The 19,405-nt window shown below is 41.8% G+C and overlaps 2 protein-coding genes across 11 annotated transcripts in view; one reads left to right on the top strand and one right to left on the bottom strand.

Annotated features, from left to right (window-relative positions):
* LOC132866322 (nuclear factor 1 X-type-like) overlaps positions 1–19,405 on the top strand; it is a 213,797-nt gene that overhangs the window by 127,312 nt on the left and 67,080 nt on the right. The window lies entirely within an intron of this gene.
* Positions 3,222–19,405, bottom strand: part of LOC132866324 (gamma-crystallin M2-like) — a 19,032-nt gene continuing 2,848 nt past the window's right edge. The window contains exons 1-3 of one of the 3 annotated variants that reach the window (XM_060899046.1): positions 3,917–4,067; positions 3,597–3,842; positions 3,222–3,497 (exon numbers count right to left, since the gene is read on the bottom strand). In XM_060899046.1, the coding sequence (XP_060755029.1) occupies positions 3,222–3,497; positions 3,597–3,842; positions 3,917–4,024 (630 nt within the window). In that variant the 5' untranslated portion in view covers positions 4,025–4,067. Of the gene's footprint in view, positions 3,498–3,596; positions 3,843–3,916; positions 4,068–19,405 lie in introns of those variants that run through there. The other 2 variants (XM_060899045.1, XM_060899047.1) reach the window with 2 other exon arrangements.

Raw genomic sequence — 19,405 nt, 5'->3', positions numbered from 1 at the left:
AAAAAACCAACAGTATTCTATTTTACCATACCCCAATGAACCCCCCTTGTTAATCAATGTATCACACATACCTTTTCTGTCTTTTTGTGGAAAAACGAATCAGTTTGTGTCACATTCAATTTGGGGCGTTTGTTGGGATTCATCTTGATCCAGAAGAGTGAGTCAGCAAAAAAAAATGCGGTTCTCCCGCCAAGAAAGAGGAAACTACAACGCAGGGTGTTTGGCAATTTTCGACCAATCAGAATTCGCGATTTATTCAGTCCGCATGTTACAAGATTCAGTGCGGGCCAAAATGGCGGAAACGATGAAATATTCTGATTTTTCATTTCAAGTTTTCAGTATTTTTCGTATTAAACTGTGTTTCTTACGATTTGTAAATGATGGCGGAACCACACACGGACTGGCCATCGGGAGTAGCGGGAGTTTTCCCAGTGGGCCGGTGGTTCAGTGTGGGCCAGCGGAGAAAAAAAAAAAAAACAGTTGCGCGCTGGCCTTTAATATGATAAGCAATGTTAACAGTTTCTTTAACAAACTGTTAACATTGCTTATCATATTAAAGGCCAGCGCGCAACTGTAATAAGCAATGTTAACAGTTTGTTAAAGAAACTGTTAACATTGCTTATCATATTAAAGGCCAGCGCGCAACTGTTTTTTTTTTTTTTTTCTCCGCCGGCCCACGCTGAACCACCAGCCCACCGGGAAAACTCCCGCTACTCCCGATGGCCAGTCCGTGTGTGGGCGGAACATAACTGGATTTATCGGATGACATGTGGGAGTATTCATGTGCGAAAATTTTCGGCATTATCGTCCGTTTCAGTATCCGTCTGTGTGTATACTTGCCCGTTGAAATCGGCAATTGCCCGTCAAATTTACGGGTGGACGGGTCTCTGCCTAATACCTTAAAGGGCATACGAATGAGCGCTCAGAGGTTGCAACGGTGACAGGAAGAGTCAGAAATAAAAGGAGGGCGGTGCAAACCTCACTGAATGCACTGTGTTTACCAATTTCAACACTACGGGGTGCAACTATGTTATTTTGTACATTAAGTCCTTCAAACGAACATGTAACTCAGAAACAAAAAAACATTAGGTGACATACTGTACATGGCTCATAATAAAACATCAATAGCCTACTGCGCGCATTATTTGAAGGGCATACGACGAGCCTTGCGCTCCGCGAACTCGTCCACGATGCTCTGTATGTCACTGATTCAGTGATCTTTTAAGCGGTAGTCTCACGACCCGAATAGTAAACAATAAACATGGAGGACATGGAGTCGTTAGTGTTGCTGGTCTTGGTGCTGTGGCTTGTTGTCACCGACAACGCCAACAGATACTGGCAAGAGCGTATAGATGAGGCGAGGCGCATAAGGCTTCAGAAATTCTCGTAATTCGTAATTCTTCTTCTTCCGGGTTTGCGGTGTTTACAGATCCCAGCGCGCTCGCGGGGCGTGTGTGGGCATGTGAGGACACTCCTCCTCACCAATCAGTGCACAGGGGAGTGTCTGCTCACGCCCCCAGCCTCACTCGGCACGGCTTGGCTCGCTTCAGCCCCACTCCAAAACGGTGCGAGTTTTAGGGGCTAAGCAGGGCTGAAACGAGCTGAGTCGTGCTGGTTTTTGGTAGTCGAAACGCGAGCCGTGTCGGGCTGAAGTGAGCTGAAGCGAGCTGAAGTGAGCTGAAAAAGGGTAGTGGAAAAGGGCCAATAGACACAGACAACCATTCACACTCACACCTACGGTCAATTTAGAGTCACCAGTTAACCTAACCTGCATGTCTTTGGACTGTGGGGGAAACCAGAGCACCCAGAGGAAACCCACGCGGACACGGGGAGAACATGCAAACTCCGCACAGAAAGGCCCTCGCTGGCCACGGGGCTCGAACCCAGACCTTCTTGCTGTGAGGTGACAGGGCTAACCACTACACCACCGTGCCGCCCCCTTTGTACAGTATGTTATTAGCTTATTGATTTATTGGTATGTAAAGTCTGAAACCGGCGAGTGGCCTAGTGGTTAGCCTGTCTGCCTCTCAATCAGGAGATCACAAGTTCTACTCATGGTTGGGTCATACCAAAGACCATCATAAAAATGGTGCCTACTGCCATCTGCAATACAGATGTGAGGGGGGAGTCAAACTCTCGCAGTTACCAGAGGACTAGCCCCCCACTGTAACCCTAGCTATGTAATATAGGCGAGAGGCCGAGGGTTACAAAATGGAGATAGGTGCAGCCAAACGTGCCATGAATGGTGCAGGAAGGACTTTGACTTTGAAAATCTGAAAACAGGAAAGTAAACACGCAAAGCAGGCACAAGTGTGAAAGGTGAAAAGCCTCATTTGTGAGCATTATAACAAAATAGAGAGCATGGTGTTCTTGGGATCATACGCTCAACCCTTCATTCTCCGAACACACCGAGCTGAAATATTGCTAAAGATTTTTATTTTTATTTCTTCTGACTGATCCAAAAGAGTTCTGATTCGTGTGAATGCGTTTAGACCCACATCTCTGTGTGAGGTGTAGGAACGGAGAAGATTGCACTGCAGTTCATTCCTGTGTAACTGTTGCTCCTGCTGCTTTCAGGTCATCCTGCAAGTCTTTTCAACTGACTGCTCACTTCTCTCTTACCTTCCTTATCATCAGTCTGAGAGTGTGCTGTGAAATCTTGCATGTTGCACCTGTTCATTTGTTTGTGGGTCCATATGAAATATGTGCACAAGCAGATTTATTTTTAACATCAATAGAAAATAAAGAATACAAAATATTCCAGTGAAAAGACGATGAGAGGAACGGATGTGTGTGAGTGTGATGGTCAGCTGCCGGTAATTGGCTCCTGGGAGTGTGTGTGTGTGTGTGTGTGTGTGTGTGTGTGTCAGCTGTGTTCTCAAGTAGGTTCTGTTGGACACATGGGGTCCTGTTGGTTCAAATGTATCCAGAAATATTTCAAATGGTAAATTTAAATACACAATACAGCTGAGAGATGGCCTATTTTTCCTGTTTTTTTATTTTATTTTTTCAACAGTATTTCAGTATTTTTAATGTGTAGCTGCTGTTTTAACGACACTTTGGAAGTAAAATTAAATATATCCAGACCTATGGTGTATGGTGAAAGGGTTATGATATAATAATTTTGGCAATATCACCCATTTTGTAGTCATAAAAAAATTAAATGCCAGGTAGGTGAAACTTATTTCATGTTCATTTATTGAAAAAAAAATTGTGTTAGCTTAATACCAAGAGTCCATGATGCGCCTCATGCTCATGAACCTCATGCCACCGTAGTCCCTGAAGTTGCGGTACTCTCCGGGGCTGAAGTACCACATCCTTCCTCTGTAGTGAGGATGCTCGTACATGAGCCAATGGCCGTCCATCACGTGGCAGGACATGCAGCCGCTAGACCAGCGGTAGCGATCCATGAAAGAATCGCAATCATCCATTCCTTCCATCATCTGCCCCATGAAGTTCTCCCTCTCGTAGACCCTCATCCTGTAAGCTCCTCTGTACTGTTATAGGTAACAAGATTAGTTGCTTTGGTAAAACCACCACCTTCCAAAGAAAAAAGTTCTATAGATATAGATAGATATAAAAAAAATTCATCTCACCATGGGGATCATGCGACAGGATCTGATGCAGTTGTTGCCCCAGCCCCACATGCTCATGTAGTCGGCGTACTCGCCTCTTCTCATGAAGTACTGGTTGCCCATGTAGTTGGGACGATCGTACACCATCCAGCAGCCGCTCTCCACCCTGCACGAGTGGCAGCGGCTCAGATAGGTGGACATATCCGAGCAGTCACTGCTGCACTCATAGGAGCGGCCCTGGAAGTTCCTGTCCTCGTAGAAGATCACCTGGAGAGGAAAAATACAAAAATGAACCTCAAACGTAACATGAAGATGTTGCTTTGTTGAGTATTGGTTGAAACCAGTTTGCTCACTCTGCCCATGGTGGTGGTGATGATGATGCGCGTCTGTGTGTCCCAGCACTTGCCTGGTGGTGAACTGACATTGAGCCCCGGTTTAACCTCTGCCATTTATACCTGACCAGACGCAAAGAGCACACATACCTCCTATTGTAAAAAGTCCTGACCAAGCAAAAGCACAGAGGTCATCAGAGTGGTTTTGCTACATGTCACATTTCCAGTCTCCAGAAGCCTTTCAAATGAGACCCACAGACAAGACCAAACAAAACCGCTGAGCTTTTTTTTTTCCTTTCTTTCTTTTTTTTTCCAAATGTGTTCTTTTGGCCCATATAGTCCATGGGAATTATATGTTTCCTACCTACACAGAAACTCAGCCATAGAAAGCATATTTTGATTGGGCAGACCCATTTCAGGAAAAAAACAAAAAAAACCAAAACATATTACATCATGCTAACAAGATTGGTCAAGATGATTGTCAGAGATGTTAACCAGTTAGCATGGCTTGCTAAGCTGACATCTGATGTAGCTAGCTAGTGCTATCGGAGTCAAAAGCTGGTCTAACAGCACAGGAAGCATCTGTCAGTTAGTCCATTCTGCAAACTTTTTAATATCGGTGTTTTGGATAAATTTTATTTTTTTTTCTCTGCATGGAAGCATCATCAGACATGCACGACCATGATCGTACTGAGCTTACTGTATAACAGGAGTGTAAAAAAAAAAGAAATTTAAAAAATGCAGTTAGATTGGGAGAATAATAATAATACAAAACGTTCTTAGAGACGCAATACACCAAGTCTCAATGCGTTTACGAAATAAAATTATTGTAAAATTAACAAAAAGTTGTATGAGGGACTGGTACGCTGACTGGCTACTGATTGATGTAGCTAGCTAGTGCAATCGGAGTCAAGTAGCTGGTCTAACAGCACAGGAAGCATCTGTCAATTAGTCCATTCTGCAAACTTTTTAATCCCGGTGTTTTGGATACCAGTGTTTTATTTTTTCTCTGCATGGAAGCATCATCAGACATGCACGACCATGATCGGACTGAGCTTACTGTATACCAGGAGTAAAAAAAAAGAAATTTAAAAAATGCAGTTATATTGGGAAAATAATAATAATACAAAACGTTCTTAGAGACGCATTACACCAATTCTCAATGCGTTTACGAAATAAAATAATTGTAAAATTAACTAAAAGTTGTATGAGGGACTGGTACGCTGACTGGCATACTGTATTAACATGCAATGTTAGATGATGGTCAAGTATGATACCAAGGTCTCTTACCTCCGAAGTGGGTCTGATCTTTAGATTGCCAGTTGTCAGAAATTCTACGTTGGTGGGTGAATGAGAAAACTGGGAGGTAAAATGAATAACCTCAGTCTTACACTACTTGTATGTTTTTTACTGTTGGTGTTATGTAAGATCATACCTCGCTGAATTAATAATTGAGAATCGATCCATAGGGAGCTGTAGTTCATGACCGATACAAAAGTGCAACATTAATTAATTAGTCAATTAATTAGTATTCATCCCTTCATTATGTATGTCTCACTGGACAGGTTTTTGCTGATGTGGGTGATGAAAACTGCAATTAACTAATTTTATTATATATTAAATATGAGATATTATGAGTGGTATGTTCTCTCTCTCTCTCTCTCTCTCTCTCTCTCTCTCTCTCTCGGTCTGTGTTTCTTGATGAAAGGGCTGACACGTGCCGTGGGTCAAAGGTTAAGAAAGCTGTGTGTGTGTTTGGGAGCTTCACGAGGTCAGGCTTCTCCCTCAAGCTTAACCGCAGGTCAGAGGTTGTAGAAACTGTGAGGCATGGCAGCTGTGTGTGTGTGTGTGTGTGTGTGTGTGGTACAGAGTCTGTCTTTTCTTACTGTTTCACACAAGCACATTATAGACGTTTTTCTCACACCTTCCATCCGTCATGCACATCCCCCCCCACACACACACAAACACACACATGCGCGCGCACACACGCAGCTCACAGCTGTTGTCTCTGGTTCAAGTTTAATAGGGGGATCACAAAAATAGTTGAGTCAGGTCAGCACGGTCATTGACACACTCTGCTCTGTGTGTGTGTGTGTGTGTGTGTGTAGCTGCTCACTGATGGTCACACATTGTTATACAGAACCTGTTCTCCATTTAATCCTCTACTCCTACTTTTTCTCCTGAGTCTTGCATTTCATGTCTATAACAGCAGCCATTTTATAGAGCGAACATTGGACCGACTGCATCATTAAGAAGTGTTTATTTATAGTGATACTCGACTGCACTGATAGACAATATCTCGTCAACAAGCAACCTTTCACACTGCCTTGGAGCTGTGTTAGCTAGCTAGCTACAATTGGGGTGTTTATCTCCGCTAACACTAGCAAAAATTAGTTAGTTAGCTGATATCAATTTGCTTAAAAATATTCTCCTCGTGATAAAACACACCAAGAACCTTCTCTACTGTACTGTTATTTTAATGCTGCATTCAGCTAACAGTCATAGTCATAACCTCATAAAATAAAACCCAAACAAAAAGCCCCCTCAACTAGGGACAGTCTCCTCACCCTCGAGTTCAGCAAGTGATATCACATCAACATGGCCACTTAAGGTGATGGTACACGGGGCAACTTTTTGGGCAACAGACACTTGGCAACAACCAATCATTGCCAGGGACACAGACACCGCAAAGATGGACACTGAAACATTTGCAGCTGTTACTTTTGTCTTGGCTTCAGCCTTTATTTATTTCGCTCAAGTAAATATCACTTCTGGAACAAAACTGGATAGATCCTCTGATCAAAAGATAATCTGCCATTATTTTAACATTTATAAGTCAAAATAACCACATTATTCTGTTAATAATAAACTTTGTAAATCTCTTTAAAAATGCTACTAGCCTCAATCATATATGCGAGAACTAATAACTGACACATACATCACAAAAACATAATCATTTCATTCTCATCTCAGCAAAAAGGACATGGACCAGGAGACGGCTGCTGAGGAGGCAAAAGGGATGGCAGAGCTCCTGAAAGGCTTTCTTTCTTTTTTAGATCCTGAAGTTTGTACTGTTTCACTCTCGGGTTCCACAAGTACTCGTGCTCTGTATGTGAATTAGATCAGACGATAAGTTTGACAATCTCTATTGCAACTCACCACAAAAAAAAAAAAACACCAAACAAACCATGAGCTGCCCATGGCTTTTAACTTGACGCAAAAGAGCTAACATCATCCCTACAGAGCTATTGATAACTTTCAGCTAACTATGTTAGCAAAAACCACCGCTAGTTAGCTCAATCCCATTCAATCTCTATGGAGCGGTGATTAGCTAACAGCAGTTTACACTTAGCTGAAAAAAATAAATCGATGTCTAATTACAACCTGAGCACATAAAAATAAGATGTCTGTTAGTTTTCTAAGCATTTGATGAGGTAAATTCAACACTTTGGGTTTACACAGAACAACTTACCGGTATAAAAAAAATATAAGCTGTCTCTCTTTTTCTTCGCTCCACTGCCGTTGAGATGCCGCCATCTTTGTTGAAAATTTCAGAAGCTCTCGGGTGGTCATGTGATTTGCTGGTAGTACACTGATTGGATGATCTTAAAAAGTTGCCCAAAATTATCAAAATCGTTGAGATGGAAATGATGTTGCCCAATCACAGTGGGAAAGTATCGAAGCGCAGTTGCCCGGCAAAACTGCCCCAAAAGTTGCCCCATGTATCATCAGTCAGGGATGAGAATTTTCCGCCGATTGGCAGATTTCCGACTTTTTCAGACCAAAATGATCGTTTTTGAGATCGATGTAAATCCGTTGAGAATTTTTTTTGGGGGGGGGGTTATGATTAACGATCTGTGGTCACCTTATAACGCAGACATCCCAAGTCTCCCGGAAGTTCCGGGAGTCTCCTCCGTATTGATAGAAGCGAGCAAGAGCGTGCGCACGCAACATTAAGGTCTGCATCACGCATCTTAGAATGTGCGCGCGCAAGGGGATGCGCGAGGGAGACTGTGTGCAGTGTTGCCAGATACTGCTGACGTTTTCCAGCCCAAAATATGTTCAAAACCCGCCAAAATGCACTTAAAACCACCCAATCTGGCAACACTGCCTGTGTGCCTGTTCATGTAGCGCATGCCAGACAAAGAGCATCTTGATTGGGTTACTCAGCAAAATAAGCCAATCAGCTTGCAGTGTGGGCGGGCTTTTATCTCTTTTCTCGAGGACCGGAGTTTTCGGTTGAGTCAGTGCAGCCTACAGGATCGGCATGGCAGAGAGAGAGCGCGCGCCCCAAAAAATATATATCAATTACATGTCATATATAAGTGTGTATCTTTTATAAATGGGGTTAGCTTATCTAATGTAGCATGTTGGGGAGAATCATAGTATCATATCTATATTTCTGATGAAATTTTAAGTATGATAGCATGTATAACTCTCCTATTTATTGCTCATTTCATAGGGGGACGGAATTGGTGGCATGTGCCGCGCAGGAGCGTCTGCCCAAATTTTTTAGGCCGAGATGAACTTATAGTTTTTGATTTAAAAAAAATTTCCAATATGTAATGCCCATTGTACATGCCTGTTCTTTAATTCAAAATCACCATCTCGATCTTCAAATTGACCATATGGCAGGGCTCGAAATTAACTTTTTTTCTTTGTGTCCCCCAGTGGTCCCGAATTCTGTGTTGTATTGTCCCGAATGGAAGCAATAGTGTCCCCATTTTTTTCCTCTCTGAAATAACCAGTGGTTAATATTATCATATGAAGTTACTATTATATTTGTAACTATGCGATTTTGAACCCTTTATATCATTTTTACAATAAGTCACAAAACACAAGTGACACATGTCCTATACATCATCTACTTCAAAATTACAGTTATTGCATTTTCAGTTTATTAAACTTTGGCGATCTCACTGTATGAATAGATACCCATTTATTTAAAGGGGCCAACTAGCTCATTCAGAAAATGTTTCAACTCACTACATCTGCAGTACACTTTAGTTGAAAATAACACCCCTATTATGTTCATTTCATCTACTTATACCTTGAATATCTGTTGGCATTTATAAGCCCAACTTATCATTTTCACCATTACCGTTATCCATTTTTATGTAATATACCTGTTGCCCCATTCAGAGATGTTTTGAAAGCCATCAGCCATACCATCAATAGATGCAATGCCCTTGAGCAAGGCACCTACCCCAACATTGCTACAGGGACTGTAACACTGTAAAAAACCGTAAAGTCACTTTGGATAAAAGTGTCGTATCATATAAGTGCAAACAAAGCAATGTAATCCAAGTTTTTTTTTATTGTAACCTTTAGTCATAGAAATCATTTACATTATTTACAGTGCTTAATTTCATTTTCTTTGACCTAGATAAATTTCCCATTCATTTCTATGGAATTATTTGAAAAACTACACACATTTTCAAACATCCGCTGCTCTGGCATGCTTTCACCTAGAGACATGATTCAAACTTTAAAACGTAGAGAAACTTCTCCTCTGTGGATCTGGCATTCAACTTTTTGCTAGGTTCTATACTTTTGGATCAGTCCCAGCTCAAACACCATGTGGGTTCCTGGAGAAATTCCGGCTTTATAATGGGTGTTTATTGCGTTACACACCAATGGAGCTCGTTAAGTTAGAGTGTAGAGAGCTTGGAAAAATAGCTCAAACTTTCTCATTTAAACTGTGTTTTCAGCCCCAATTTTCACTCTACACACAATTTTCTCAAAAGTAGTAGTCACACTTGTCCTGATTCACACAATGTGTCTACCTACACGATAGGACTTGCAGTTTTTGAATGAGAAGCCTGAAAGTGAGGAGAGGGCAGGCGCACAGCCCCATAGACTCACATTATAAACGTGGCTCCGCTTTGACTGTTAAATCAGAAAAGCCACTCGTTTTTAACTCGCTCTAGTGTCCTCAATTTTTACACTACAGACAAAAAAAGTACATCAGTGTGTTCAGGAGACCCTTGTGGCACTCAATGTGAAATAAGTTTGTGAATATCTCCTTCCGTTTTCGTGTAAACCCCCGTTGTTTGGAGGGAGCGCTCTGACGGAAAGCTGCCCTTTTTGTGTGCCCCTCCCCCACCCGCGCGCTGAGCGGAGAGAGACAAAAATACAGTCCAGCTCAGCTCCGGCAACTGTGACTGCTACGCGCACTGCATCACTCTCACGATTTCCCCCGGGGGAATTGTCGTCTCTAGATCTATTTTTTTCCATTGTCCCGGGATTGTCCCAGATATGATAATTTTGTGTCCCGATGACATTTTTTATGGTCCCCGGGACATCGGGACACCGTTAGTTTCGAGCGCTGCCATATGGTATCTGTATTACATTACACAACATCCTGTCCAGATAAAACCTAGTTAGTACACACAACAGTCGAAAGGGAAGTGATAAGTGATGTTGAATGTTGCCTGCTTAATATGCAAGAGCTCCTGCTACCGTGATAACATCAGAAGAAAGCTTAAGAGAATTATATGATAGAACTTTTTTCTGGTTTGCACTTCATTTTAAAGGATTAGAGTATTCAAAGACATGAATAGCTAAAATGCAGAAATATAATACTGTAGAGCTCGTTTATATTAAAAGGTGCATTGATTTTTTGAAATCATCAAATGTGAATTGTTTAAAAACAAGTCTCTTGTACCATATTAATCATTTTCACCTGGGAGTCCACCAAGAAGGGGAATTTATTTCCAAATAAATTGCAAATTTTTGCTGATAAAATTAATGGTTTTGGGGTTAAAAAAAAAAAAAAAGCCAAAAATCATTAGCCCCATGGGCCCCCCGGGCCCCGCCCCGCCCCGCCCCGTTTTTTTCAGACTTTTAAAATATTTTTCATTCTCATCCCTGATTTATGGGTCTATTGTTCCAAAACCCAAAAGGTTGCACTGAACATGCTGAAAAAGTCAAACAAGGTGGGATATGATATTTAAGAAAGAACACTTGTCATGATACAAAAGTTTCAGTTGATGGCATGTTGAATTGGGATATCAACTTCGAGAAAAATACATATATTTAATTGCTAAAATTAATGGGTTTTGGGTGTTTAAATCGCCAAAATCCATCAGCTTCGCCCCCTGGTCCCTCACCGAGACATTACCCCTGGACCCCACTGGGGACCTGCGGGCCGGCCCCCCGCTACTTTTCAGGTTTTTTTCTCAACATGCACTCTCATCCCTGATCAGTCTTACAGCATCAGCAGGAAACAGCGTCACACTTCATCTCATTATCTCTAGCCGCTTTATCCTTCTACAGGGTCGCAGGCAAGCTGGAGCCTATCCCAGCTGACTACGGGCGAAAGGCGGGGTACACCCTGGACAAGTCGCCAGGTCATCACAGGGCTGACACATAGACACAGACAACCATTCACACTCACATTCACACCTACGGTCAATTTAGAGTCACCAGTTAACCTAACCTGCATGTCTTTGGACTGTGGGGGAAACCGGAGCACCCGGAGGAAACCCACGCGGACATGGGGAGAACATGCAAACTCCACACAGAAAGGCCCTCGCCGGCCATGGGGCTCGAACCCAGGACCTTCTTGCTGTGAGGCGACAGCGCTAACCACTACACCACCGTGCCGCCAGCGTCACACTTCTTCCATTTAAATTAATCCGCTTGTTGAATCTATAACACTGATTCTACAATTCACTGTTTTGAGGAGGTAGCTGGCTAGCTCGTCGTAACGAGGCAACATTGGACTCATCAGGCGTAAATAAGACATTACGTGCGATTAAAAAAAGACTGACTATGAGAAGTCAGAGACAGGATGAAGATGAAGAGGCGAGGGAAAAATGGCTTGGAGGAATTTATATCCAGATGCTGTTTTGTTTCGTTGCAGTTTGTTCTTTCTGAAATGTTGAAAATACATGTATTTGAAATATTATTAGCTGGTATGTTGTGTACAGTATGTGAGCGTCTGTTTTAAATCTTAATCTAAAAAGCCTTCATCTAAAAAGCCTTGATGAAGCGCACGATGACGAGATGCTCTCTTTTTGTGTGTAAATATGTGGTTGTGGTAATTGAACACAGATCTCTAAACACACATACTGTATCAGATGCAAGTTTTGTGTGTGTGGGGGGGGGACCTGCTCGGTGCCAAAGTACCCAATGTTAGTCTTTCTTCAATCTCTACAATCTGCCTAAATGATTACGGCTCCACCGCAAGACTCAGTGGTTGTTTATGTGAGTGTACGGGCTTGTGTGTGGATCCTTGTGTTTGCATGGGTGGGTGGGTGTATGTGTGTGTGTATGCTGTCTTATTAATACCGACTAGTGGCCTAGTGGTAGCGTGTCCGCCTCTCGATCGGGAGATCGTGAGTTCTATTCACGGTCGGGTCATACCAAAGACCATCATAAAAATGGTACCTACCGCCATCTGGCAAGGCACGCTGCAATACAGATGTGCATGGGGAGTTAAACTCTCGTGGTTATCAGAGGACTAGCCCCCCACTGTAACCCTAGCTATGTAATAGGCGAGAGGCCGAGGGCTATGGAAACGGAGATCGGCGGCGCCCGATGCGCCACATACAGGTTGGGCCTGGTTAGTACTTGAGTGGGAGACTGCCTAGGAATACCAGGTACTGTAAGGCGTGGGAAGGACTTTGACTTTGACTTTGATGCTGTCTTATTAAATTAAATAGAGTTAGAGCAGCGTTTAGGTTGACCTGATGGAGATTTGAAGTTGTTATGCAACTTCTGTGCACTAAGACCGTTTTAGAATTTGTGTGTGTGTGTGAGAGAGAGAGAGAGACTGAATAAGAAGAAGAGGTGTGTGGGAAAGAGTCAGACTTGGTCTTTCCTTCTGGACAGATCTATGACTGTGTGTGTGTGTGTGTATTATGGGTGATAAATGAAGGGAAATGAAAGAGTGTGAGATTTGGGAGTGTTGGGAGAATTCTGTGGTCTGGCAGTTCACTGGCGTCAGACAGATGCTTTCATTTTTCTCCTTCAAACTGCAAAAATATACACCCACCGAGACAGTAGGGGGGAGAGATGGTCAGAGAGCATTTTAGGTAAAGGAATGCCACGAAACAGTCTCCTCCCTCCATTTCTCTTTCTCCCTGTTTTCTTTTTTGTCCCTCCTTTTTTTTTTTTTGTCAGGTCAGGTTCGTACAGTGGGGTCTGGGAACTAGAGCCGTAATTAGACGCAGATTCTCTGTGAATGTAAATCTGAGAAAAATAGAAAAATACAACACCAATGAGAGAGAGAGTTAGTTTAGTCAGTAAGAATGTCTCAAGCTATGTTTCCCTTAACCTTCTTAATGTGCATTTTGAAATTTCGAAATAAAAATGAGTAATGGAAACAAAACACCCTCTCAAATATTGTAAAGTTTTTATACTTGCATGAGGCGGTGTTTGTATGATGCCATATGAGGTAAAAAAATGCCATTGTAGGTAAAAAAAAAAAAAATGGAGCTGAGGCGGTGAGTAATATTCTGAGAAAAAAAATCAATAAAGCCAGTATCTCACTGGGCTGCGACAGCCTGCGACTAGTTGGAGATACAACAATTGCGATAAAATATGTGAATTAGCGACAATTTTCACTTGGAATCACACTGAATTGATATTCGCATATTTTACCACAATTGTTGTGTATCCCAGTAGTCGCAGGCTGTCGCAGCCCAGTGAGATACTGGCTCGCACTTCCTGTCTCAACTCACACTTCCTGTCTCACAGAAACTGATTTGAAAAGGGTTCGCGACGGCTTTGTGACACCAGCGACGCATTTGCAGCTATTTTGAGAGAAATTCTGTCGCACTAATTTTTTGGACATGTTCAAAATTTCAGCGACAAAGGAGCGACACTTTGCAACTCATGCGAGGAAACTGAGAAGCCCCACGAATGTTTCACGACACTTTTGAAACTCTCTCGTGAATGATGTTCGCAGTTTGTCGCAAGCTGTCGCAGCCCAGTGAGATACTACCCTAAAGGCGTACATTTACAGAAAAAGCTCGGAAAACGAGTTCAATATCATGCTAGCTGAATGGAATACATCTGATAGACCACGAAAAAAGCCAGCCAATAATAATAATATCATTATTATTATTATTATTATTATACATACACATTCGATGGAACAATTATAGACTTTACAAAAAACAAGAACAGGGCGGTAACTTACCAAAATTGAATTTTGACAATATTTCCACTATTGCTCTCTTTTCCAGTTTTCCCATGTCTGTTGGTCTGTTTTTCTCTTGTAAATATTCGTGAAGAATATCCAGTGAAGTTGTTATAGCCTTTTGGGTGTTCAGCATGTCTTTCTCTTTCAAAATTCTCTCGAAATCTTCTGCTTTTAAGGAAGCAAACCTCGCAGCCATGTTTGGGAACAAACTGTCAGTCACTCGCTAGTGCAGAAGTTTTACATCTCCGACGTCTTCCAGTTTTTTTTTATGTCCGTTGGTATGTTTTTCTCTTGTAAATATGCGTGAAGAATATATGAAGTTTTGGTAGCCTTTCGGGTGTTCACTGCGTCTTTAGTTTCAGTTTTCAATTTATTTATTTAGTGCTTAAACCTAGCACTGGATTAGCCTCGTCTTCTCTCTTTCCCAGCGGACAAAGAAATGATTGTGCGCATGCGCAGCAGAAAAGTGTTGTCATTGGATCTTTGCATGAGCTCTGAAGTGTGACATCATGTTGTCTTGACAAGTGCAATATTGTAACAGTATCGCACGCTCATTCTCCATTGGGGAGAGTGGTGTAATACATGGAGGATAATCAATATGATAACAATATTGCATCCCATTAATAAACCCACTAGAAGGGAATAGAACACATTTTTATTCCATGGAAAAAGTGGCCTGGATGTATAATATTTCCCAATATTTCACTCCAATGACGTCACTCCCGGTGTTTTCCCGCTGACTAGACGCGGGTTGTCAAAATAGCGAATTGGTTCAGAATTAAAATTCTTTTGATTAACTTGGATTATTTTTTGTGTGGATGTGTCCAAAGAACATTACACGGTGGCGCAAAGATGTATATATTATTTACCAGCTGGGAGGTCCGTATCGTGAAATACCGTGACCGAGGTCTTGAAAGTACTGACCGAGGCCCTCTGGGCCGAGGTCAGTATTCAAGGCCGAGGTCACGGTATTTCACCATACAGACCAACCTTAAGCTGGTAAATAATATATTTATTTTTTTCTTTACCAAATTCTAACAGAAAACGAGAGCACCCGAAAGGGAAAACCGAGCCGAGCCGCCATTTTGAATCCTCATTCACGGCTGTAATGCAAATTGCTTCCTCCTCGGTATACAAGTGCACTTCCATGGCAGGAAAAAACTACATTTTGCCGCCTATGTAGTCCCCTATTTATACAAAATTGAGTCATTCAGGATTCAGCCATGTTTTTGCTCAGCGTTAGCAACAGTTAGAGGTTTTTAGCTTTCTCCTGAAATGTTTTCTTTTATTTCTTCTTCCTCAGGGTAGTAAAACTCACTTTCGCTGTGAACACTGTCGTTATCGCTATCCATGCTGTAAAATTAATGCTATTCTCCTGAGAAATGTGAAAATAAATGTTGACAAAAATTGCTACTATGTTTGTTGTTGTTGTGAACGAGCAAGTTGCCAGGGGTCCATAACCGGGGTCCGTACCATAGGATACGGACCCGCTCGCCAGCCAATCAGAGTGCAGGATTTGATGGAAACCGGACCGCAAAAAAAATAAACTAGTGCATCTCAAAAAATTAGAATATTGTGAAAAAGTTCAATATTTTCCATCAGTTATTTAAGAAAGTGAAAATGTTATATATTATAGACTCGTTACACATAAACTAAAATGTTTCAAGCATTTTTCTATTTTAATTTTAATCAGTATGGCATACAGTACAAAAACATAAAAAAAACCATCTCAAAATATTAGAATATTTCATTTCGAGTTTGAGTAAAACAGTATGAACACAGTGTATCTCTCGGTATAGTTCAGTACACAACCACAATCATGGGGAAGACTGCTGAGTTGACTGTTGTCCAGAAGATGATCACTGATGCCCTCCACAAGGAGGGTAAGCCACAAAAGGTAATTGCTGAAAAGGGTCGCTGGAAAAGGTGCACAAGCAACAGGGATGGCCGCAGTCTTGAGAGGATTGTCAAGAAAAGTTGATTCAAGAACTTGGGAGAGCTTCACAAGGAGTGGACTGAGGCTGGTGTTAGTGTATCAAGACCCATCACGAACAGACAACTTCAAGAAAGGGGATACAACTTTCACATTCCTAATATCAAGCTGCTCCTGAGCCAGAGACAATGTCAGAAGTGTCTTATCTGGGCTAAGGAGAGAAAGAAATGGACTGTTGCTCAGCGGTCCAAAGTCCTCTTTTCAGATGAAAGTACATTTTGCATTTAATTTGGAAATCACGGTTCTAGAGTCTGGAGGAAGAGCGGAGAGGCACAGAATCCAAGGTGTTTGAAGCCCAGTGTGAAGTTTCCACAGTCTGTGATGATTTGGGGTGCCATGTCATCTGCTGGTGTTGGTCCACTGTATTTTATCAAGTCCAAAGTCAACACAGCCATCTACCAGGAGATTTTAGAGCACTTCATGCTTCCATCTGCTGACGAGCTTTTTGGAGATGCTGATTTCCTTTTCCAGCAGGACTTAGCACCTACCCACAGTGCCAAAACTACTACCAAATGGTTTGCTGACCATGATATTACTGTGTTTGATTGGCCAGCCAACTTGCCTGACCTGAACCCCATAGAGAATCTGTGGGGTATTGTCAAGAGGAAGATGAGAAACACCCGACCCAAAAATACAGATACGCTGAAGGCCACTATCAAAGCAACCTGGGCTTCAATAACACCTCAGCAGTGCCACAGACTGATCACCTCCATGCCACACCGCACTGATACAGTAATTCATGGTAAAGGAGCCCCAACCAAGTATTGAGTGTATAAATGAATATACTTTTCAGAAGTTGGACATTTCTGTATTGTAAATCCTTTTTTGATTGATCTTAGGGAATATTCTAATAATTTGAGATACTGGATTTCTGAGTTTCATGAGCTATAAGCCATGATCATCAAAATTAAAACAAAAAAGGCTTTAAATATTTCACTTTACATGTAATGAATAAAGAATATATGAAAGTTTACCTTTGTGAATTAAATTATGAAAAAAAAGGAACTTTTTCATGGTATTCTAATTTTTTGAGATGCACTAGTATATATGTTATTTACCAGCTGGGAGGTCCGTATCGTGAAATACCGTGACCGAGGTCTTGAAAGTACTGACCGAGGCCCTCTGGGCCGAGGTCAGTATTCAAGGCCGAGGTCACGGTATTTCACCATACAGACCGACCTTAAGCTGGTAAATAATATATTTATTTTTTTCTTTACCAAATTCTAACAGAAAACGAGAGCGCCCGAAAGGGAAAACCGAGCCGAGCCGCCATTTTGAATCCTCATTCACGGCTGTAATGCAAATTGCTTCCTCCTCGGTATACAACTGCACTTCCATGGCAGGGAAAAATACCCTACATTTTGCCGCCTATGTAGTCCCGTATTTATACAAAATTGAGTCATTCAGGATTCAGCCATGTTTTTGCTCGGCGTTAGCAAGTTAGAGGTTTTTAGCTTTCTCCTGAAATGTTTTCTTTTATTTCTTCTTCCTCAGGGTAGTAAAACTCTGAACACTGTCGTTATCACTGTCCATGCTGTAAAATTAATGCTATTCTCCTGAGAAATGCTGGCAAAAATTTATATGATTTTTGATAATCTTATAAATAAATCTTAGATAAATGTTGACAAAAAATGCTACTATGTTTGTTATTGCTGTGAACGAGCGAGTCGCCAGAGGTCCGTAACCAGGATCCGTAACTGGGGTCCGTATCATAGGATACGGACCCACTCGCCAGCCAATCAGAGCACGGGATTTGATGGAAACCGGACCATGAAAAAAATAAATGAAGTTTATCTTCTCGTGTTGAAAAATATATCATTTGTTCACCACTCAAAGATAAACTTCATATCTTCGTGTCGGGGCGGCACAGTGGTGTAGTGGTTAGCGCTGTCGCCTCACAGCAAGAAGGTCCTGGGTTCGAGCCCCGTGGCCGGCGAGGGCCTTTCTGTGTGGAGTTTGCATGTTCTCCCCGTGTCCGCGTGGGTTTCCTCCGGGTGCTCCGGTTTCCCCCACAGTCCAAAGACATGCAGGTTAGGTTAACTGGTGACTCTAAATTGACCGTAGGTGTGAATGTGAGTGTGAATGGTTGTCTGTGTCTATGTGTCAGCCCTGTGATGACCTGGCGACTTGTCCAGGGTGTACCCCGCCTTTCGCCCGTAGTCAGCTGGGATAGGCTCCAGCTCGCCTGCGACCCTGTAGAACAGGATAAAGCGGCTAGAGATAATGAGATGAGATCTTCGTGTCACCATGTAACGTCCTGTATATATTGTGTGATTGAGGAGGACAGACTACATTTCCTATAACTCTCGGCTCAAACAGTTTTTAATCTCTGAATTTCTGAATTTTTTTCTCATAAATGTATGACTTTATAATCTCAGAGAACATCCAAGGGCTTTCTTGTAAATTTCCAACTTTACTCTCAGAAATTCTGGTGTGGCGTTTCAGACAGGTTTTCAGACAATCTGATAAAAAGATATTTTGCAAAATTGAAATGGAAACTCATTTTTTGCATTAAAGTCACATGACATGACATTACTCAATGGAAACACAAACCACTCACAACTGTATTTTGTCGAATTTGTTTAAATATCACTTCTATTTTATGGAAAACCACAATGGAAACCCAGATTCTGACTTTGTTTTCATCCAAAACTCTATACATAACATCTATAAACTTCTAAAATCTCAGATCTAAATATGTCTTTATGATTCTTTCAGAGCATATGTCACTATGCATAACTGCTGCAGTTGTGTGTGTCTTATCATATATACAGTCGGTATCACGAAACCTTTAGGAAAGTCGAATTCAACTGGAAGTCTTGAACTTTTTACAGTCTGTATTAAAGAAAAATTATTGACGGAGTTTGAGACTTTATGAGGAGAGTGTCCAAACTGGACGGAAACTCATTTTGTTGAGCAGAAAGGCATCACAAAATGCACAGGATGCCAAAATATAAGGTTACAACTGCAGAAGACCACATTAGCTTGTAACCTTGATTTCATAGAGACAAATAATAATAATAAAAATAATGCTTGGAAAGATGTAGCAGAGATCGTTGAGTGTACGTAGCTTGTACAAAGCTAATATAACAAAGACAAATTTTACATTTTAAACGCGTTTTAAAGAAATGTAAGTTGTATACTGGAGTAAATTGTGCTGTAGGGTTTACATTTACTACCATTTTTCTTTGGAGCAAAAAGCCAACAACTCTCCACTAGATGGACGGTACACACCCACAAGAGACAGCGGTAGCACTCGCTACGCCACGCCCACAAGCAACTTGTTGCAGACGGTGGTGTGAACGCAAGGTCAAATGTATCCTTCATACATCGTATCAATATTCCTGTGTGT

Source organism: Neoarius graeffei, chromosome 18 (genome assembly GCF_027579695.1).
Source record: "Neoarius graeffei isolate fNeoGra1 chromosome 18, fNeoGra1.pri, whole genome shotgun sequence".
Classification (NCBI taxonomy): Eukaryota; Metazoa; Chordata; class Actinopteri; order Siluriformes; family Ariidae; genus Neoarius; species Neoarius graeffei.
This window is presented reverse-complemented; position numbering and strand designations above follow the sequence as displayed.